The following is a 23,596-nucleotide window of genomic DNA, read 5'->3' on the forward strand; positions in this document are numbered from 1 at the left end:
GAGTGTGTCTGACCCAGCTTTCACTGTAAAGAATGCCAGAGAAGAGGGAGAGTGCTCCAGTATCTGTGCTAGATTCAGTGCTCTCCCTGCAGCCCTGCACTCCTCCTGGATGGGATGTTTGCTCTTCTTGCTTCAGTGACATCTTCTCTCCGTTAACTGGCCTGAAACTAAAAGGTAGGCACACAAGGCAACATTTGTCTTCTGCATTTGTCCTGCTTTCTTTACAGGCATTGCCACATGTCAACAGTGCGTGCAGCACAGAAAGCTCTTGCTAATCTGGAGAGCAATCCTTTTTCTCGCTCACTGTTGTGATCAGGCTTGCCATCTCCCTCAGGCTGCTGCTCTGCGCTCCAACTTTTCTCCTTTCTGAAAGCAGGTTAGGGTGCCATAGGTGCTTTGAGAAAGCATAAGAAATAAGGCAAATGAAGAGTGAGCTTTTGGCTGGTCATCCTGTAGCCAAAGTTGCAGTGAATTCTAGGAGCAGATGACCTTGCTGAATTTTTGTCTGGATTAGGTTTATTCGGTCTGCCTTCTTTTGTTTCCTGTTATTTCCACATGTTGAACAGTGAAGCAGCTGGGTGAAGCTCACAGATAGCCCTGGCACATCACAGTCACTGTGCCATGACTGAATGCAGTCTGCTTACTTGGGGAACAGCATCCTGCATCTTCTGCCTTGTCTGTGTGCTCGGAGCCAGGCTGCGTGGTGCACAGAATGTCATTTGGATATCAGGCTTCCTTGTGTGTGGGCAGCCTATGAGCCTTCCTGTTCTGTTTGCTAAAAGCCCAAACACCAGCTGAGAAATGTTACTGAGTACAGCAGGTCTAGCAGCCACGGCTGAGATGAAGCAGCATTCGTGGTCTCTGTAGGCCAGTTGGCAGTTTTTATCAGGAGAAAAATACTTGGGAACTGCCAAAGCCCAGCCACATTCTTCCCCTTTGTACCACCTTTTTCTGTTTCTCGTTCCGGAAAATGTCCTTTTATAACCACTTCCTCCTCCCATATGGGGTCCTAGCATGGTGAAGGTGTGAGACAGCTGTTCTGCCATTAGGGAGAGCACTCAAAAACACACTGGCTGTGGGGTTATTGCCCTGCTTCACACCGGTGACCAGGCAGAAGGCTTCAGAAGGAACCCCCAGACGTTCCCAGAGCTGTGATTTCTTTCCCCTTATAGTCCCTTTTCCCTCTTTGTGAGTTTCTCCTTTGTCAGCCTCCTTTCGTTCACAGCAAACCATCAGCTGCTGTTGATGTACCCTTTCCTACTGATAGAATTACCCGAGTAATTTCTAAATGAGTCATCAGATCAGATAAGGAGGGAGGGGACTGTTTTATCTGCTTGGTTTTTCATATTATCAGGTTAGCATGCTGGAGGTGAAACCATTTTTGTGTGCATTACTGCCATTTGTTTCTGGCCACTTCTCAGTTCCTCACTCTCTGAGCTTGTTTGTTAAGGACTGGTGAGGACTGGCCATCTGCATGCACGCACACCCCAGGAAATGCATCTCCCTGTGCTGCTAGGGATGTCTGCCCTTCCCTCCAGGTACTGCCCCGAGCAGCTGCCTGCATACTGCCACCTTCCCAGGCATGGGGAGCTGCCAGGGCATGGGAAGCTCAGACGCATGCAGCAGAAACCAGCAGCAAAGGCACAGAGCAAGATGGGGAGTGGTGTGTCTGGGCTTTGTGCTGCACTTGAGTCAGGCTGTGTGCAGTTGTTGATGGCACAGCTCCCACACAGACACAGAAAGCAGCGTCTGGTTCATCTCAGTCTCAGCAGCAACTGTGTGGTGCCCTTCCTTGGCCTCAACACTTGGAGGGGTCCTGGTGCCCTCATCTACAGCACACACTGTACTGTAGGGATTCAGGTATCAGATGAGAACACTACTACCAGAGGTAAATAGGGTCTTGGCACCTTTTCTTCCATTGCGTGCTTTACCATCTCAGTGCACATCTCATGAGTGGGTGGAAAATAGGTAGCAATCAGAGCCTGCTCGTGAGCTGTGATCCTGAAACAAACAGCTGGCTCTGTCCTGCCGCTGCAGTCCTTGAGGAAGCACGGTGCTGCACTGCGCCCTTGGTCAACAGCAGCTGTTTCTCAGGAAACAGAGGTCAGTGCTATGATTGCCACACACTGTAAGCACTGTAGACCACAAGCAGTAAGGTAACATTTAGCAAGAGGACTTTATTTTGAAACAGAACGTTAGAACAAACTACGTGGAACACAAATCCCTGTTTGTGAGCAGTATCCAGGAAGCCCAATGATGCTGCCCCACATCGGTTAAGTTGCACTGTCCTCAGCTCCTGCTCTGGCAGGGGCAGCTGTCCTATGGATGCACTGAAAAACGGACTCACTCAGCTCTCTGGAAAGCTGTGGGCCAACTCCCTGTATCTGCGAAGCCTTGCCAAGATGTATGGCCACACCAGCTTGCAGAACAGTCTCTTTTGTGCAGATGGGCCATAAGATGGTGAGCTTCAAGCAACAACTGGCAGGGAGAAAGGTACTGTTCTGAGGTGCAGCTGCAGTGGGTTACTGCACTGTGCAGGAGTCGGCCAGGACACGGCTGCTAGCCTGGCACTTGCTGCAAACTATCCATGAGCTCAGGAGAGGGACACAGACACCACTGTGGAAGTCGGCAAATCAGCATTGGAACAGATAGTGCTGCTGTGGGAGACAGCATTCCCCAAAAGCCCTGTTTTATGCTATTCAGAACAGTCTTTGGAACCTTCTGCAGGATGAGGGTGGCTTGACGTTGACGTTGCTGTACAGCCCAACTTCCCCACCACGCTACCTTGCAGTTTTTCTGCATTCACTGACAGCAATCTGTGGTTTGTGGGCTGCACTCGTCTGTTCTAGAGAACATAATTTGAGGCTTGTTGGTGATGTGTGCTGAAATATCAGGTGTTGTAGGGAACAGCTGAACAGCAAGAGGCCAAGAAACCCTGCATACTGCCACCTGCCCAGGCATGGGGAGCTGCCAGGGCATGGGAAGCTTCACCAGGGAATGATGAAGCAAGCTTCCTGCCAACTGATTTAGTAACAAACAAAACCATAAAACGAGGAGCAACAAACAACGGGAAGCACCCATCTGACCTCAGCCAGGCTCAGTGTCTTGCCTGTCTGCTTCTGGCTCAGAAGCCAAACCATTAACTGCTTGAGACAGGTGTTAGCAGTGCCATGGGGTATCTTCAGTGCAGGATCTTGTCATCCTCTTTGGAAAGGAAGGAGAGTGCGCAGGAATCTCTCCTCACTCCTGCTGATCTGAACAGTTGGGCAGGAGAAGGAGCCATCAGCAGGGGTGCCACTGTGGCTTTGGCTCTGCTCTGATGCTGCAATGCAGGGATGAAATATTAATGTACCTTGTGGAAGGAGGGGTCAGCTTGTCCAGCACTTGGCTGCATGCTGCCTCAGTGTGTTTGCCAGCTGTTCAGCACGCATCTTCTCAACAGCACAAGCTCTACTCACCTCGCTGCTTCTGCAGCTGTAAGTGAATGCTGCCCCTGCCATATGTGGCCTCCCTGTCCCATCAGGGCATCGGGGAGCTGCCCTCTTCCCTTCTGCAGGAAGCAGATCGGGAGCACAAGATAGAGGCTGTCTGTGGTGGTCAGAGACAAAAGCCGTACCTGCTTTGGCTGATGCCGCTCTGGTCGCTGCTCCCTGGGCTGGGGCTGCTGCCTGTGCAGCGGTCTGTACAGCATACCTTTCAGGTATTTATAGAGGTTGCTTTTCAGGTGTAAGGGATTATAAGTAACTTCCACTTCTAAGCTGTTCAGGGCACTCTGCTTGGACAGAAAAAAGGCAATCAGATGTGCCAAGTGGAGGACTTATTATTAGTGGCTGTCTTTTTTTTTCTGGGGGAGCATTTTTTGCAGGGATGGCTTTGTTGTTTGGAGGAAAACCGTAGAATATATTGTCTGCTGAGAAGAATGTTTGGAGTGCTACATCATATTCCACCTGTCAGTGGACATTTTCACAGCTGTTCTCTCCTCTGTTCACCTGCTAAGACCTATAGCAAGAGCCCTGCCCTTCCTGACATCACCTGAAGCAGAGGCAGAAAACTCAGAAGAACATGTGGATGCACAGCATGAATTGCAGAAGTTTGAATCTATCAGAAGAAACAGAGATACCTTATGTGTTGATTTATCTTGTGTACAAAGGACCTACTGTAGTAAGGGACATAAATACATCTTCAGTAGCATTTGCATGTTCTGTGCAAGCAGGCTGACTATAAGCCCGATTCCCTGCTTCTATAGCTGGCATTTCTGCCACAGGTTTTTGTGTAGGGTCATCGATGACTTACCTCTATAGCACCCTGTACTCTCTCAGGATGCTCAGCAGAGAGGGCTGGGAAGGCTGATGGCATCAAGAGCTCTCTGACAGCCACTGGTTTGACAAGCAGAGTGGCAGAGTCAGAAGGGACAATGATGTAGTAGGAATGCACCACAATGTTCCAGCTTGGACAAGTGTTCTGTGGCTCATGTTTGGCCAAAAGCATCCACTTCCTTTTCTAAACAGCAAAAGCCAAAACCAACATGTAAAATGGGTAACAGCTGCTTCCTTCAGCACACTCACTGTGAGATCACTGCTACTACACAGCCACTGCATGGTGGCGGAGGAAAACCCAACTTTCTTCAATGAATGCAAGACAGTTCTTAAGAAAACATCCACATTTAATTTAAGACTTGTCAATAATGGAAAGCCCTCCACATCTCAAAGCCCTGGTTAACTATTTTTACAGTTAAAAATACTTGCCCAACTCCAGCCCTGATTTTGCACTTTCTAGCCCCATTTCTGATAGGCGAGAGTGCCTGTTTGATGTGTTGCAGGTTCTGTGCCATAGTCATGGTGACTGGAAGGACTTACAGGCCCAACCCTGGCACATGAGATGAAGCCATATACTTTGAACATATTTTCAGGCACAGGCTTGAAAGACCTTACTGGGTGCACACCAACAATTCCTTTCTGTGGCGATCCCTCCCCACGAGACTGCGATTTTTACACTCACCAAAAGACTGTGACATAGAGCATGGAAGCTGTGCTGGTTTAGCTCCAGTTCGTCCCAGTCCAGCTGCCAGCAGCTCGTGGGCTTGATGATGAAAGGCAGTCCGTACAGTACAGATTCACAGACCCCTTCAGACTTCAGAGCTCTGTAAACAAACAGCTCGTCTTAAGCACAGCAAGCGTGAAACGGCCAAGAAGACTCCGCAGGGGGAGATGAGCTCAAGCAGCCGTGGTTGTAACAGCTGCAATCCTGCTACAAACAATATCTGTAGCCACAATGAAGCCCAACTGAAGTAGAGAAAAGTCCAATTGCAGTGGAAAGCCTGCAGGGCTTTGTTGCTGATGGACACTGAGTTTGGCACCCTCCAGCATGCTGCCAGGTTCCACTGTATTTCTTTGGTCAGGAGTATGCCCTGGAGCATATTCAGTCTTCACACATTTTGAATACAAAGCAGACTAGTAATTTGGCCTCTTGGGCAATAGATCACCCTGGCAGTTACATCTCTCCCTAAGTGATTTTAGCATATTATGGTTTTCCTTCCCTTCAAATGCTCCTGCACACAGCTAGCATCCCACTTTAAGGTCCCTTCCGACCCAAGCTATTCTGTGATTCTGTGACTCACAATTACTAAGACCCTTCAAACAGTGACGAGCTGAGAATCATTTCAGGAACAACCATACAGAAAGAAGTTCAAAAATCACACCACATTTTTACTAAAAACAAATCTTCCTGTTATTTTCTGTGCCTACCAGCAGAGCCTGCTGATGGGAAAAGAAGACAAATTCTTATCTGCAGTCCCGCAGAACTGTGAAGCTTTCACTGCTTTTTTGCCTAATAGTCAAGTAAAGAGATCAAGCTCTAGCAGCCAGTTAATTGCTGCAGCCTCATTTAGGTAGTTCTTTCACTACCTAAAGCATATATGGAACAATGGCCACAACCTGAAGGGCTTCACCCTGGAAGGAATCAACTGTTGCATGAATAAAATCTATGCTTTTAAACTCATGAAGAGCTAGCATTATGGTGACATCTTTTTAGACTTTGCACACCTGCCAGCATGTATGGGATGTGCAAATGCATCCTGCCAAGAGGTACAGCTGCTGGGAATGTTTTAGCCCAGAATTTTCCTTGCTCTTTGAGTCCCAGGCACTTTATGTTGACATTTCTGACCCCTAGTTGAAATTGCACAGAAAGCATGAACACTGTTATACCAGCATTCCAGCTATCGAGCAAAAGATGCAACAGCACTTACTTTACAACCTGGAGTTTATACAGCATCGCCGCTGGCCAGGCTGTCATCTGGCAGGGTGAGTTTAAATCAGCTGTTCTCAGGGTGCCATCCGTTGTCCCAGAAAGCAGGGCTGGGTCGAGCAATCTTTCTTGCAAATCACACTTCAGACACACTGGGAGAGGGAGATGGGTTTAGATTGGTGGAAACAGCATTGCGTAGCACACGACATGCTCAAGCCACTTACAAACAATAAGTTAATATTATGTAGCAACTGCAACTATGGAGTGAATAATAAAATAACAAAAATCCCTGTCTGGAAGTGACCCACAAGGACTTTTACTCCAGGCTCTGCTCAGGACTACCTAAAAATCAAGCCATGTCTCCCTGGAAAAACAATGATAAATTCTGTGAAACAAGGCAACAAGTTTTGCCACTGGATAAGCTGTCATCACGTAGTTTGGGGAGAAATACTCCATGCTGAAGATAGCAACTCTACTGTCACAGGATGTACAGCTGCATACGATTTCTCTGGCCTTCCAAAGAGTTTTTCAGTATGGGAAGGTGAAAACAACCTGCTGTAACTTGGTTTTGTCACTAATTATAACATTATATATATATATATATATATATATATATATATATAATAACATCATGTTCTGCTGGAAGAGCACATGCAGATTGCCACGGCAGCACAATGGTGGCAACACAGCCAACAAACCCTTATGGGAAGCATCTGTGTCTGCTTACTTACCTGAGTGTTAGGAATTGTTAGGAATTTGGACTTACAGGGGAAAAAACACATACACACAAAAATCCTCAAACACCAATAGATAAAAATATGTGCCGAGCCCCTTTTAAAAACAACCTTTATTTAAGTGCTCTGGCATGGACCCATATCATCAAGCATAAGGAACATAATTTTAGAGCCATAAAGCTGAGACAGAAGGTCTCTGGCACTCAGTAAGGCCCCTTTTACTTTGACCCAGTGGCCATAAAGTCACATCCTCTCCAAAGCACATGTTTGCTGCAGAATGGAGGTGAACTGTAGCATCAACAGTCATGGGACACACCAACCCTGACACACACTGTGAGCAGGTGCCTAAGAGCCTGACGCAACAGAAACTATGGAGAGCTTCCAGTGTCACCCCGAGACCTTACTTGAGTCTAAAAATGAAGAGGAACTTGTCCAGGACAGGCCTGGATAATCGTTAAGGTTGTGGGAGTCAGGAGCTCTCTGCAGAGAGGGAGAGAAAATGCCATACTTAGGGTTGGCTTGGGTGCAGTGCCACAGCTGAGGCCTCCAGACGGAAGAAGGAGATGCAGATGTTCCCTCTCTGAGCCACAGTCATGGAGCCACGTTTTAAACAGCATCTCCAAGCTGATGACATTATCCTCTATGGTTTGCAGATCAATGTCCATTCCAAGGATTGCAATATCTGCAGGGAAACACGGGGAAATGCACGCAGACATATTTTCAGTCATAAAAATGAACATTCTTCTGCATTTTGCACTGCACTTTACCCCTCTAGCTCTTCAAATGCCTTCAAACAGAAATCACACAAATCTCAGCACAGCACTGCGACACCTGCCCTCTTAGAAGAGCTTTGCTATAAGCTGAAGGTTTGTAAAAGAAATCAGAGAAACTGCTAAACAGAAATGCTACTGTAGTTAGGAATTTTGTAGAGTGACATACTACTCCTCGTAAAGAAGATGAACGTTGCTTTGCAATGCAGACACAACTAAATTGCTAAACACCATCAGTACTAGGAGCAGCTAGACACAGAACAGAAGCAAAACTTGACCTGGAACTGAAAGATGTGAAATGAAAGGATGTGGTTCAGTACATTACTGCTGAAGTGCTGCTTGGTAACAGCAATCACAAAGCAGGAGATCTTTGCAGATAAAAATACACAATTCTTCAAAATAAATTAAAAGGAGGTGTTAACAAACAACAACAACAACAACAAACCCCATAACACTCCCAAATAGTAACCCAAAGTGGTGTCAAAGAAGCTGTCATAAAGTCTGGCATATTCAATTAATTTAAAAAAGATAAGAAGTTGGAAAAAGTGGGAAAAAACAGAGTCTGATAACTAAGTTGCAAAACGTGCATGATGTGTCTGTAACACAGCCTTTGTAACCACAGGAGAAACAGCCTGGTAGCATCAATGGTGCACAGAACTGAGGTGTGAAACCAGTATTCCAGGACAAGGAGCGGGGAGCAGGAAAAGCCCTTTGTTGCAAATGTCTATTAGTTCAGCTGACAATTGAAATGCAGCTCTATGTTCATGTGCAATGGGAAATCTTTTCCTGATGCATCTGTATTTACGGGTTGCAAACATAACACTGCGCATCCTCTCCTGCATTAAAAAAAATGAGATGGAAATTTATTAACCTCCCCTACATAATGAATAGTATAAAATCGATTAAAGGGCTAAAATAATGACTGTAAAGTAATTCCTCAGCTGTCTGCAAACTGCAACTCGCAGTGTGGCCATCAGATCACGATGGCCAACTCACTGCTTCCCCTTGCAGCCCTGAGGGAGGCACTGGGTTCACGCAGGCTGTACTTCTGCAGCCCCCCCCCACCGGAGGTGCCTCACACTGCCTTTGGTGCTGAGAGCTTTTCCTTTTCAAGTCCCAGTCTGGCTGCCCTGGGCTGCAAGGTCTTTTTTTTTTTTTTTCCTGTAGCAGCTCTTGTATACGTATGTATCACAGCATCACAGCATCACAGAATGGCAGGGGTTGGAAGGGAGCTGCAGAGCTCATGGAGTCCAACCCCCTGCCCAAGCCGTTCCTACAGCAGGTCGCACAGCTCGGCATCCAGGCAGGTCTGGAACATCTGCAGAGCAGGAGACTCCACCACCTCCCTGGGCAGCCTGTTGCAGTGAGCAGTGGGACCATAGAGACACTTTGGGACCCATAGAGACACGTTGAGACCCATAGAGACACATTGGGACCCATAGAGACACATTGGGACCCATAGACTCCCCCACCTCCCTGCAGCCTGTTCCAGCGCTCCTCCCCTCACTGCACAGCCATTCCTTCACACATTGGTGCAGAACTTCCTATGCTGCAGTTTCCGGCCGTTTTCCCTTGTCCTGTCTCCACTCCCCACTGAACAGAGTCTGGCCTCGCCATGCTGCCCCCCACACCTCAGATATTCACAGACCTGGATCAGGTCCCCTCTCAGTCTTCTTTTCTCCAGGCTGAACAGACCCAGTTCACTCAGCCTTTCTCCATAGCAGAGATGCTCCAGGCCCCTCACCATCTTGGTGGCCCTCCGCTGGACTCTTTCCTGTCTGTTTTGTACTGGGGAGCCCAGAACTGGACACAGGGCTCCAGATGAGGCCTCAGCAGGGCAGAGCAGAGGGGGAGGATCACCTCCCACCGTGCCTTGTCCCAGTCTTCTCAATGCTTGTGGAAATTCGAGTTGCTCCCTGGAGCAGTGCTGGAGGATACCCCAGGCGGAGGAAATCCCTCACTGTTCTCTGGAGACAGCTCCACGTGAGCAGTTATCACCTGTCAGTCTCTGGCCCGATGGTAGGATTCGAGTTCCAGTTTCCCTGCAGAGTGCACTGATGTGGAACGTGCACTTGGAGAGCCTGCTGGCTGTGCTTCAGCTGTGAGAAATCCATAGTTTTCTTAGGCTTCGCTGATGCAGATGGCATCAGCAGTACAGAAGACAAAGCACCCGGAAATTGTGTCATTCAATTTGACAAACAACGTGTACAGGTGACAAGGGGAATTACCTGTATTTTGAATGACAGTGTTTTGGGGCTGGTAAATATTCTAGCTTTTTACTCGGTAAATATAAATATAAATATCTATATATATATGTATTACATTTCTCTAATGCATATGTAACCACTTACACATCTTAAGTTAGCACAATAGATGGCAACTGTAAAAATAAATTCATTGGATTCACTGTGTCTGCAGGAAGATTGGGGTGGGATGCTGACCCCTATGTGTGATGGCTGCAGAAGTCCTTGAATGCTGGGTATGCAGCACCATTTATTGGCTAGCTGTCTGCAGAGAGCAGATAAAAAAGGTTCCTGGGCCTTGCAGCAGATGGACTGCGTCCATAAAAAAGGTATCGGTGCTTTAGCTTCAGTGCTTGTTTTTTGCTTTCTCAAAAGACAGAGCCAGCATCTCATAAATATTAGCTGCCATTTGCAAATGGTTTGGCAACATCCAGACGCTTTAAGTGTTCATAATGGGGTGGAGGAAAGAAAGACACAGCAATAATTCCCGTCTTATCCATTAGAGATCAGTTCACTGCATCCCACTGATTACAGCCACACACTACTCCCATTGCAAAAGCCTTATATATTGGTCTCCTTGTGGGATTTATAGTCTTTGTTCCAGACTGCAGTCTGCTAAGCACTAATGTTCTATCACTGAAGAAACACCATCGGTTTGGTCGCCATCCCACAGAAGATTTGCTTTGCTGTTCTGAAAACCCAATCCTCACTTCTTGTCAGATGGTCTTCATGTAGAATTGCTACATTCTATATCTGTTTATTTTTTCACTTCAGATATTGAAAAGGGCTGCACAACTTCACTTTCAGAAACAACAGTGGGAGTTTGCATGCTAGAGCAGTCCCGTGGTCAAGAGGCAAAGAACATCTCATTTTTTGGTGACTTCTTTCTCAAGGTCTCCCTGCACAGCTCTGTGCAGCATCAGCACATTGCAAAGCCCTGCCAATAATGCACCTCACCTAAGAAGTCAGCATCTGCAGCCACCTGAAATGATCCCTTCTGTCCATATGGACTAGAGCAGTGTTTGCTAAGAACACCTCAGCCTCAGAGCTGTGGGCAACAGTTTCTTCAGAACCGTTTTGTAACTCACAGTTCTGGTGCCCTTGAGGCTCAGACATACTGAAGTAATTGTAAAGCCATGTCAGAGTGAAGAGCCTTGGTTCTCTTCCTTGTGACCCAGAGGTGGTGGTGCTGATCAGGTAAAACAGACCTGCCCTTCTGGCAGCAATGAGGAGAGCTCTCTCCAAAGCCCCTGGTCCAAGCAGGCAGCCTAGAATAAGCAGCTCAGCCTCTCTTATGGTGTCCTTCCTTTCCAGGAAGAAAGATTTCAGCAGGTAGGAAAAAGCCTGCTGTGTGTCTCAGAACTTGGTTATAAAGCTCAGTACTGGATTAAGTCTAGTCAGCAGGCTAGTGGGAAGCAGAGGTGGCACAGAGCAATCGTTGCCTGTGGCAAAATGCATCTGGTATGTGCTATGAGGAGGGAAAAGCAGCAAAGCTCCTGCTATTCAGGAGTTACTTTATCAGCCTCGAGAAAGAGCTGAAGTAACTGAAGAGATTTGAAAGTTAGATAAAAAGCAATATAGAAAATAAAAGTGGCACTGTATGCACTGTACAGGATTCTGCCAGTTAACTGCTGCAGTACAGGACTTCTGGGTACCACCTCACAGATTTATGGAGCTCAGCATCATTTGCTGTATAACAAAAGGCTCGTAACAGCACCTCATAGTAATTTCTTGCTTTGAATTTCTCATTACTATAGCTTAAATTCTTTCTGCTGAAAACTCTGAGATTAGTGGAAGCATTCTATAAAGACACAGCCAGGAAAAACAGCACCTAGGGCCTGAGGTGAACTGCCTCTTTCATTAATGAAACACGGGGTCATGTATGCAGTGGGCAGCACCAAAAGGAATCTGTGACCTGCCTCAAACAGTCCCAACCCCTGCTCTGCCACGGGACCAGAAATGTACCACTGCAACCTGGAAAGAACAGCTAGAGGCAGTCAAGGCAGCAACATCCAGCGCTGCTTATCACTGCATAGAAAAGTGCTGCCATTGCTGGTAACTGGCCATGCTCTAACTCTGCAAGGCACCGGGCCCAGGTTTATGGAGCTTGTTATCAACCTGCTGTGAGAACCTGCTGTGTGAATCAAGGCTCGTTGGTCTGGACTTTAAGTGTGAATTAGCAGCAATGGCCTTAAAATGGAGACCTGGACTGAGAAATAGAAGCTGCTGGCTATGAGGAACTCATTGATGAGTGCTTTTACTGTTTACTCAACAAGTATAACTTTAAGAGCCTGGGAAAAGCTGCCTTAAGCATCGGAAAAAAAAAAAAAAAAGGGGAAAAAAAAAAAGCAGCAGCAAAGCAAAGACAACAGCGACAAAAAAAGCTAATCAACAGTACATTACTTGATGTGGTTTGGAAATGTAACTCCTCCAGGCATACTGGAGTATGCAGTCTGGGGGCAGAACCTGAAGGTTAATGCTCAGCAGTATGAGTGTCTCAGCGTGTGCTGTTCTCACAAATTCTGCACTTACTCTCTTTAATTCCTCAATAAAGCTCTACTGCACAGGAGAGAGAGAGAGAGGTAAAGAGAATCAAACCTCTTTAGTAAAGAGAATGAAACCTCAAGAGAAGAAGTGCATGAAATCTACATGCTAAGTCTACCCAAATGCAAGAAGGCACCCTGAGAAATGCTGTGGTACGAGTTTATTGTTGTTCTCCAGTCTCAGCAGCTCCCACTTGAGTGAGTGACACCAAATGGCACAAAGGAAAATGGTAGGTATTGGACAAAGGCAAGAAGCAGTGCTGTCCAAAGCCATGAGATTTGCAAGTACTCACCACTGCTGCTGGGCTCTTCTGCTGGTGTGCACTGTTCCACGTCCTCTGGCTCCAAAAAGTCTCTCTTCAAAACCTCAATGACTTGTATTCTTCTGAGACTCACAAGGTCTACATCTTTTAGCTTCCTTTCCAGCTGCTCAACAATTTCTTTACCTGACTGGCTCGTCAAAATTGTGATCTGAAACACAAATCACAGTGCAACAGCTGCCTCTGACTCTACTCCTCCGTTGGTAAGCAATGATGTTGGGCTGCCTCCTGTTTGAATAAGGCGCCAATTCGATGGAAGAAGCATATAATCTGTTTGTAAAGAAGACCTAAACACGTCGCTTTTTTTAGCCTTAGCTCTTGTGTGAGCTGCATGTAAAGGGCAATGAGAGAGACAATGTATGCATAGGAGGGCTGCTCCCTAAGCTATCCTGAGGGAAAGCACCACTTCCCATTACAGCACCAATCCATATTTCAAGTAGATCAAATCTGGCTGTCTAACTTAATAGGAATACAGATGTGTATATCAATACTAAAACGTGTTTCCATAGCAAAGAACATCTTCTCTTTCCAAATGCATCTCTGGTGTTTGGCTCTGAAGTACTGAAAAAGAAGGATTGTGGTCTCCTTTTGGGATATACTGAAAATGGTTAACAGGGACTGTCCTTGAAGTGGAGGGAAGCTGAACTGTCTACAAGAGACTGTCTTCTGCTGAGCTATAGACAAACCATTTGTTACACTAATACACCTTTATCTAATTAAAACCATGGATGCATTTCATCTACAGACTATCACATCCCCTTTGCCCTTTTCAGAACCTGAGACACATAAGCAAAGGCCAGTGAGAGGCCAGGAGAGATACGTCCCTCAAAAAAAGCTACTGTGACTTCTCTTCACATTACTACACTTCCTCAAAATAATCTCTTAATGCTAGTATACAACCGTACAAAAAAAACAAACCAAAGTCTGCTGGGGACTTGAAAAATGTTTTCCATCCTAATGCAGACTGCCCATGTTTCCTGTCCCCATTGCTGTGGCTTCACTGATGCTCCTGCTTTTGTCCTTCTGAAGTCATGAGACTTCCATCCCATCTTCCATGAGACTCCCTCTGTTTACAAGCAACAAATCTAGGAGGGCATCTTTCCTGCTCGGCTCTCCTGGCACCTGTACCAGAGACAGCTTGTTATCGATGTATCGATGTGCACAAACACCCGAAAGGAGGGTGCAAAGAGGATGGAGTCAGGCACTTGTCAGTGGTGCCCAGTGCCAGGACAAGAGGAAATAGACAGAAACTGGAATACAAGATGTTTCATCTAAGCATCAGAAAGCACTTCTTTACTGTGCAGGTGATGGAGCACTGGCACTGTGCTTTAAAGCCTCCCTCTGGATGTGGCCCTGGGTACCCCTGCTCCAGCACAGGAGATGGACTAGACAACCTCCAGAGGTGCCTTTCAACCTCAACCATCCCATGATAGACCGAAAGGAAAATCACCACCATCTTCCCACTGTTGTCTTACCTCAACAGAGCTATTTGCTGAGCCTCCTGCTGCTGTGTGCCTGCTGTATTGTTTGAACTGCTGCAATCCATCCTGCACGGCCTGTACCACTCCATGTCCCCCCTGGGGGAAGCAGCCTTCTCTTGACAGTGAGCGGAGCTCTGAAATACAGGCTTGAACTCGTGCAAAGTTCTCCTTCAAGTGCTGCAAAACAAAACTCAGTGACATCGGAAGACTGGAAATGTCAAAGTTATCATAACTGGTTTTCCATGATGTGCAAAGAAGCTTTTGCATTACCTGCAGTGAGATGAGACTGGGGTCAGGAGTTTTGTACTTCAACGTGGCTTTGTAAAGCCATGAACAGTGATGTGAATCTAAACCAGCTGACTGCAGCAGCACGCATGAATGTTCCCCACATTATCAGCTGTCTACGTTGCCCACTGCTAGCCAAAATGCTGCAATTCTGGCCCTCTCCTCTGACTGGATAATACAGAGGCAGAACTTGCAATGATGAATGTGAGCACAGAAATACCTGGATAGTCTGGTAACCCCTGACAGTTACAACAGGTCACCACTGCCATATCCATAGTCCTTGCCATATCCATAGTCCTTCACTTATCAGACTCTGGCCCTCTGGGACATGCACACAAATGCTTGGGGTCAGACTGCACCAACATGCTCAGGAGGTGGCTCCACACACCCTTGGGTAGCAGGTCCAGAGCTGACACCAAAGGGAACAGCCTCAAATGTGTCCTTTATCATTCTTATGGTATCATTCCATACAGCAGCTGTGTGAGGGGAAAGAACTGCAGAAAGCGATGGGGTTTTTCCACAGGACTTCTTCTCTTGGGAATGCACGACTGGGCTGCTGGTATGACCCAGTAAGACGTGTGTTAAGCTTTCCTAATTCTGTATCTGCACATGCACCACAATGATTCCCGAAAGAGCAAATCATAGAATCATAAAATAATTTGGGTTGGAAGGGACCTTTAAGATCATGTAGTTCCAACCCCATTGCAATTGGCAGGGACTCCTACAGGTGACCAGGCTGCCCACAGCCCCATCCAGCCTGGCCTTGAATGCCTACAGGAAGGGGCAGCCACAACCTTCCATCAAATGTTGATGGAAGGTCCTGCTTTAAAAAGGAGCTACCAGAGCAAGTGTTAGAAGACAAAATATATCCCAGAGTTGTCATTTGTAAATGTTTGATTCCTTCAAGCTGCTGCACCAGGGTCAGCTGGTTAGACTCCTAATGGAAGATGAACATCACGCATGCACAGATTATTAACCTCATGGCTCCACTATGCTTCCTGTCGTTTTTGTGTACTGGAGAATACTGGGTCATATTCTCTCTGCCTGACTTAAATTACCTACAGGCCATGGCTGCCAAACCCTTATCTCACACATCACAGTGAAGAATGATAACGAATGATAGCAAAACTATTTGTAGCAATACAAAGCACTGCTGCTAGAAGTCACGTTTATTCAGCAGCTCCTGAGCATTATGGCTTACAGCACGGTCTCTCAGGATGTGCAATGCACCACGTGGGCAAAGGTGTGATCATAGGCAGCTCAGAGGACTCTGCAAACAGGGTGGAGCAGAAAGGTGGGGCGACCCAAACCTCTCTTTGGAAAGGTGATGAGCCGGTTTAAAGCAAGTCACCACGCTTTGTACTGGCTGTACTCTAAATGCAGTAAATGCCTGAACCATTATCTCAGCTCTTCTGTGGGCTGGTAACCATGGGTACATGCACAGAACAGGGAGCCACAACGCCCTTCACAGCGCTGTAACAAAATTCCCTGCAGTTCAGATGCCTGCCCTGTGATCTTGGGAGGCGGCTGCAGCTCACAAAGGTGCAGAGAAGCTCTCTCAGCTCCAGTATTGCTCCTGACTGTGTCAGAGCAGGGCTCAGCTGCTGGGCAGCCAAAGTCCACGTACTTGACTCCCTGACACCCACAGAGCTGCATTTTTTCTGCATCTGCACAGTACTTCAAATGTGAACTTGGGCAGGTGTAAGCAAGCTGCAGTTTCAACTCTGGAACATGCCTGGGACATAAGCTTGCAAACACCAACTGGGATGGCTAACTGCATTCTAACTACACCCCTCTTCCAGTCAAATGACACTCAGCTCAGTGCCAAAGGCGCTGAGATGTGTCTCGCCATGTGATATTGCCCCTTTGTTACACAACTCCAAAGACTCACAGTTTCACAATGTGCAGCAAAACATTTTCATCTGCACCACTGTGCTACTTCCAGAGAAAAAGTACCAAAACCAGGGAACAAACCTGGCTACAAGCCAGGGGAGCACTTCCTCCCATCTCCCTTCACACGTCATACCCTCACTCGCTTCACCTTCTTAATCTGACTGTCCTGCACTGGATGTCTTTCTCTTGTTTCTTTTCCACTACTTTCAGTGATGCTCTGGATGCAGTGCTGGTCTGCTGCCCACCTTCTAGGAAAACTGTGGGAACAGCACCCGTCGGGTGGAGGTGCTCCCAGTCCTTACTGACCTGTACATCTAACATTTCTGTCCCTTTAATGATCACTTCCCCACATGTCAACATCTGCTGTCCTCCGTGGTATTTACTTTAGTTCTGGTCTTTCTCCCTTTGGCATTACCTCCCCCTTCCCAGGGACTTGGTGGCGTTTGGCTTCTACAGGTGAACAGTAGGAACACGTGCCTTAAGGGCACTCCTAGGTAAGACCAAGAAAAGGGCAACCTTGTATGACACTTCCTTATGTACTCTCCCAGCCTCTCTTTTCAGCTCTGGAGGTTTTCTGACCTCATAAGATTTGCCTAATAAACAACCTTCGACACAGCTCTATCTTGGTTTCTCATTGAGAACAAGCAAGCTGTTCTCTAGCTAGATCAGAAAATCATCAGCAGTACATGTTGTTGGCAGAACAGAAAAAGAAATGGAGCCTCAATATTTCTAGATGAGGGCGAAATGCAACAGATATTTAGCAGACAGATATAAATCTGCTCCTGTTATCAGAGGCTGCAGAGGAACAGATTATTAACAAAAATAGATCCATCAAAGATAGCCATCCTACTGTACTTTACTGTCCTAAATACAAAAAAAGACAGGGGTCTCCTGGGTCCAGCAGGGGGCCACACAGATGACAAAGGGCCTGGAGCATCTCCCTGCGAGGAAAGGCTGAGCGAGCTGGGCCTGTTCAGCCCTGAGAAAAGAAGGCTCGGGGATGATCTTATTAACATCTATGAGCATTTTAAGTGTGGGAGTCAAAGGGATGTGGCCAACCTCTTTCAGCAGTCTGTGGGGACAGGACAAGGGGAAACAGCCATTATCTGGAGCACAGCAAGTTCTGCACCAATATAAGAAGGAACTTCTTCCCAGTAAGGACGATGGAGCACTGGAACAGGCTGCCCAGGGAGGCTGTGGATTCTCCTTCTCCAGAGAATTCAAGACCCGAGAGATAGCTCAGCAGGTAGAACTAAGCAAAGCTGGGGAGAAGGGAGCAGGTTTTCCTCCTGCAGTCATAGAGTCCATGCCTGGAGCCACGGGGTCCCGCTCCTACCAGTGGTGTGCAGCACTGCTCAGGTCTTTGGCTGAGAACTGCCTGCACCACAGCACAAACTTTGCCAGCAAGTCTCAGAGGAACACAACATGATGGCAAAAGAGTTGATGGCGTTACCAAGCAAGCAGGAAGAGGCATTTTTAGCCCACCATACAGCATTGCTGAGGATGGTACCGAAATGTAGCATGAAATCTCAGTGACCACATTCTGAATCGACTTTGAAGAAGCCAGAAGAGTGAATACAGATAAGGGCTTGGGAGCTAAGGGGCTGTAAAAATGTGTCACACTTATATTTTGCTCTCTTCCATTTTCCAGTTAGAAGATCACAAGGAAAGCTATTTGAGGAAGAAAGAATATGGTACAAGCAGGTTCTTCAATCTAACCAAAAGAGGAAATACATGAACAAACCCCTGGAAGCAAAAGCCAATAAATGCAAATTAGTTACCAGGTGCAAGTTTCACAGTGACGATTAACTAATGGGAGAAATAATTAACAGAAGTAGCGCATTCTCCATCTTGTAATCTGCATCAACGACCTGAATGTAGGGACAGGGTTCACCTCCAGCAAGTTTGCTGGTGGCACAGAGCTGAGGGAAGTGGCCAGCACACCAGAAGGCCATGCTGACATTCAGTGAGACCTGGGCAGGCTGCGAGTTGGGTGGAGAGGAACCTGCTGGGATTCAACATAGGCAGCACAGGGCCCTGCACCCGTGGAGGAGCAGTCACAGAGCCTGCAGGCTGGGAATGGGCTGCTGGAGAGGAGCTCTGCAGAGAAGAACCTGAGGGTTTTGATGGCCAATGGCTGACCACGAGCCAGCAGTGTCTCCTGGTGGACACGAAGGCCAATTGGACTCTGGAGTGCATGCAGAGAGTGTGGCAGCAGGGCAGGGAGGTGCTCGGCCCCTCTGCTCTGCCATGGGGAGACTACATCTGGAGTACTGGGAACTGCTTCATTGGGGTGGGTGGACTGAGGAAGCTCCAGAGGAGCCTTGCAGCCCCCAATGGTTATGTGACCGTGTGACTCTTGGAGAAGTACAGCAGTACAGAAGGGAACAGTACAAAAACTCATTTATGCACAAGAGCAACTTCACGGATTGAAAACATGAGACTCCTCCTTACAAACATCATTCTTGCAGAAAACTGACCTCTTCCATTAAGTCTATGAAGCTTTGCTCTTTGAGAATGATTAATTATTTAGACACAAATGAGCAGTAAATCAGAACTTCCTTCACTGCACTCATGTTTGTGAGATCCCAAGGGACATAATTTCACACGTACCACAAAGGGAAGCAAACACTCCTGCTGGTTCTGCACCAGATAGAGGCTCAGCAAGGGAATGCGGCAGGGACCTGTCAGACTGCATGCCAAACACAGAGAGTTTTCCAGGGCTTCGGAGAGCACAGAGCAAGTGTTGGCCCAGGAAGGTGACGTGACGTCCACAACGAGGATCCGCGACGGCTGCTGGCTGCACGCTTTAGGAGCTGGAAACGTCCTCCGTGTTTCTGAGAGTAATCTTCTGGAATTCATGGCTTCTGTGCGCCGGCAGTGGATGAGCACTTATCCGTCAGCATCTGAGCAGAAAAAGCAACAAACCATAGCAAAGAGTGAGACTTCCCATTCGCCAGAAAGTGACCTGAGATCACAGCAGACAACGGCAAATTGCGCTTCTGTGCCTTTCCGCACAGCATTTGTCCGCAATATAAACCCACACAAAGGAAAAGGAAAGTGCATAAAGTCAGGAAAAAAAAGGGCTCAACTAGAAAATAAAGAAGCACAGAAAATATGCAGATGTAATGGAGGCAGTCAAAAATATTGCTAGCAGAGCTCCCCCGGCCGGTGGGTGAGCTGTGTGACACCACCCCCCCGCACAGCTCAGGTTCATGGCAGGAAATCTCCAGCACAGCAGTGATCTCCAGAAGCTGCTGAGTAAAACTCGGAACTTGCTGCTCCCGTTTCTGCAGTGGCTGTATAACTGCCCATACATTTCAATATGAACTGGGACAAATTCCTCTTTCTCGTGGCTGCGCAACCCCCCAGAAGTTTCTCCAAATCTTGAAACTGCCCCTCGTGTGCATGGCAAGGCTCTGGTCAGACTCCAGGGCTGTGTGCATGGCTCCTAACTGGTGTGCTGTATTCAGCCACGACGTGCAGCTCTCCTCTGTTTGCCAAGGAGAAAAGCTGCGTATCTCTGACTGCCCCCAGAACTTCACAGTAAGAAATTCTGCAGGCCTTGAAAACAGCAAGAAATGCATTTCCATCTGACTGAGGCGTCATCAGAACAACAACTGTATCTCTGGGCTGCTTGTCAGTGATGGCAAAACAGAGAGGTCACCAAGTTCATTTAAAAACTGGGGCTAACAATTCAGAACTGGTGGAAATGTTTTCTCTTTCACATGCAAATGTGCACACGTTGCTGTGACTGGTGATCTGACACAACATACTGGAAAGTGAAAAGCTGTCGGACACCATTTCAATCACTGTCTCTCCTGCAGCTGTGCAATATGCTGTAGAGTTTACTAAATTACATCACTGATTCTGGAAAAACATTGGGCTGTCTGTATTTATTTGTGTGAAGATTTGTGTCTCTGCAAGCCACCAGCGCCTCCTCAAACAACGAAATAAATCCCACAGTCATCCCACAGTCACAAATGCACAAAAGTTGGTGCTTCGGTTTGCCTTCATTTCAGACGGAGAACGGAGCCCCGATGCAGAAAAACGCTCCATTTTCCTGGCTGGAAATGAAGTCTCTCATTCTCGACAACCTCACAGCACTGCGCTTGTTTTAATCCGCCTCAGTTAAATGGACCCTCGGCAGCTGCAGGCTTTGTCAGCTGAAGGAGCTGCATCTCTTCACGCTGTGCTGCCTCAGCCTCTGCTGGCACTGCTCCCAGTGCCACGTGCAGCTCTGCGCAGCGCCTGACGCACAGTGGGAGCTGCCATCGCCCACAGCTCTGCTCTGCTGGGCCGCGCTGGGCTGGGGAATGGAAGAACTCTGCACAACAGCCTGCAGTTCGTGGCAAAAAATCATTGAAATAGCAAATAATGGACAGGGAGCCTCACCGAAGGCACTGCGCCGTGATTCGGTGTGCTGAGTGACCTCCAGCGCTACCTCCAGCATCTGCTGTGACGTCAACTTACTGCTTAATGAAACAGAGCTCGTTAACTGCCACGGCTAATTGCTGAGGTTAATACACATTCCGCTCAATGCAGGAAGACATACGTTTTTCAAGGGCAGAAAGAAAATGCCATGTTGGGAGAGCTGTGGTTACTGACAACACTCTGTTGTTGCGCATCATCCCGTGAGCCACGTTTGCTTCACTCATGCAAAGCCGTCAAACAATATCCAAGTCCACAGGAGCGTGAGTGGGAGCACTCGAGATTGCAGAACATGGAAAGGATCAATCTCAGTCTTCTTTCTAAGGTATAAGGAAGTAAAATGCTCGGATTTGCTTTATTCTACATGGGAAGGAAAACCCCACAGAAATGTGAATGAGTTTAAGTGAATAATGGCATAAAGGGTAATGAAGCCCAAAGGACTCACTCTGACAGTGGTCTGTTTACAGAGAAGCAGACAGTGAAACCAAGAAAACCTCAAAATATGATACTAATGAGTACAAACTGTTGGCAAGGACAAGCATAGAGAGTGGAGAACAGAAGGCACCAACAGTGACAGCCAACAGGTCTAAGAAACATTAAAACTTCCCTACGCTGCAACAGAGGAAAAGACAAACTGGAATTAGTATACATCTGGTATTAATTTATAAGCATAATATTTGATTTAACTAAGCAGGAAAAGTGTTCAGTCAATATTTTGATGTGCATTTAGAAAAATGTACTGATGACTAATTAGTCTTTCTGCCATACGTGGCTACAGAGGACACTACGTGCAGCTGCAGTTTATCTGCCATGCCTGGACAGGAAGACATTCATTTATTACGGTTCTACTTGTACTTAATGGTCTTTTCCCACCATGATGATTCTGTGGTTCTATTTAAAAAGGTCAGCACGAACAGAAGAACAAAAGCAAAATACAGGAAGAGTTAGCAAATAGTCAAGCTGCTGAAATTATTCAAGATCCTATGCATCAGGAGAACACCATCACAGAATGCCCTGGGTTGAAGAAGACCACAATGCTCACCTCGTTCCAACCCCCTGCTGTGTGCAGGGTCACCAAGGGACACACAGGGATACACAGATCCCCATAGAGACAAATGGGTCCCCCCATAGGGATACACAGGGACCCACAGATCCCCTTAGAGACCCATAGATCCCTCACGGGGACACACAGATCCCCACAGATCCCCATACAGACCCAGAGATCCCCATGCAGATCCATAGAGTCCCACTGAACTACAGAACGGCTTGGGTTGAGAAGGACCACAGTGCTCATTCCAACCAGCAGCCCAGGCTGCCCAGAGCCACGTCCAGCCTGGCCTCGAATGCCTGCAGGGACGGAGCATCCACAGCCTCGTTGGGCAACCTGTTCCAGTGCCTCACCACCCTCTGGAGGAAAAACTGCCTCCTGATATCCAACCTAAACTCCCCTGGCTCAGTTTAAGACCGTTCCCCCTTGTCCCACCACCATCCCAACGCCCGGCCGCGGGCGGTGGGGGCAGCAGGGAGGGCGGGGACTCTGGGGGCTGTGGGGACTCGCCACGCGCCACACGGGGCCGGCCTGTGGCAGCAGTGTGAGGCGCTGAGCCGGGTCAGCACGCCGGGCTGGGGCACAGGAGCCCCGCGCGGAGCTGCGTAGGATACCTGCACCGCCGTCCTGCGAGCGCAGCGGGCGGCTCCCGATGCTCATTGCGTCCGGAGCTGTGCCGCCTGGCTGGGCCAGAGCGCACACGGCGCCCGCTAAGCCCGCTACGCACGCAGCGCCCGCTACGCACGCAGCGCCCGCTACGCACGCAGCGCCCGCTACGCACGCAGCGCCCGCTACGCACACAGCGCAAACTGCGCCCGCTACGCCCACTGCGCTCATAGCGCACGCTGCGCAAACTGCGCCCGCTACACACACTGCGCCCGCCACACACACTGCGCTCATAGCGCACACTGCGCCGCTTGCGTATAGCTCCGCACGGTGCGTGTGAGCAGACCGGCAGTTGTGCGTTACGGAGCGGCTGTTCTGTCCGTCTCTTTTCCCCCGTTAGGAAATGCGTGTTGAATGGAAAATACACGCTTCGTTCAGAAGGAATTTCAGTCTAAGAATGCTGGAGACAGCGTGAATCAGACTGAAGAAGAGCAGATCAATGACTGGAAGCTGCAAAATGATTTAACTGGTGAATGTTTTCTCAAGGAATGCCTGCTGGAGTCTCTGAATCTGAGCTGCTACCACTAGTGAAGTTACATTCTTATTTAGATTTATCACAGGCTGGTAGTTTCCTGGGTCATCCTTTTTACACGTATTAAAAATGGCTCCAATGTTTTGCTTCTGCTCTCCGGGAACTTCATCCCATTGCCACCACTTTTCAAATATCATTGAGAGCAGCTTGGTGACTACATCAGCGAAATCCCCCAGGACTCTGTGTTGTGTCTCACAGGGACACACAGACTTGTGGATGCTCAGGTTCCTCAGAAGGTCCTGCAGCTGATCTTTGCTCACACTGTGTGTGTGGGGAGGTATTGCAACCCCAACCCCTTCTTAGCAAACATAACATTTGAGGGCTATGCGATGAGCAGTTAACAGAGAAGACAGAGGTGAAGAAGTTGTTGCGTCCCACAGACTCTGTGTCTGTTGTTAGCAGCTAGA

The 23,596-nt window shown here is 47.8% G+C and overlaps 1 protein-coding gene across 1 annotated transcript; it reads right to left on the reverse strand.

Moving 5' to 3' along the window:
• Nucleotides 1-3,368: 3,368 nt before the first annotated feature.
• M1AP (meiosis 1 associated protein) lies at nt 3,369-22,651 on the reverse strand (the record flags this gene model as incomplete). Its single annotated transcript, XM_079534198.1, is given in 10 exon segments — nt 3,369-3,505; nt 3,508-3,772; nt 4,294-4,500; nt 4,999-5,140; nt 6,245-6,395; nt 7,486-7,659; nt 12,827-13,004; nt 14,329-14,511; nt 19,126-19,379; nt 22,606-22,651. Coding segments are annotated over 10 exon segments (1,737 nt in total).
• Nucleotides 22,652-23,596: the final 945 nt, after the last annotated feature.

Source organism: Tetrao urogallus (assembly GCF_951394365.1).
Source record: "Tetrao urogallus genome assembly, chromosome: 4".
Lineage (NCBI taxonomy): Eukaryota > Metazoa > Chordata > Aves > Galliformes > Phasianidae > Tetrao > Tetrao urogallus.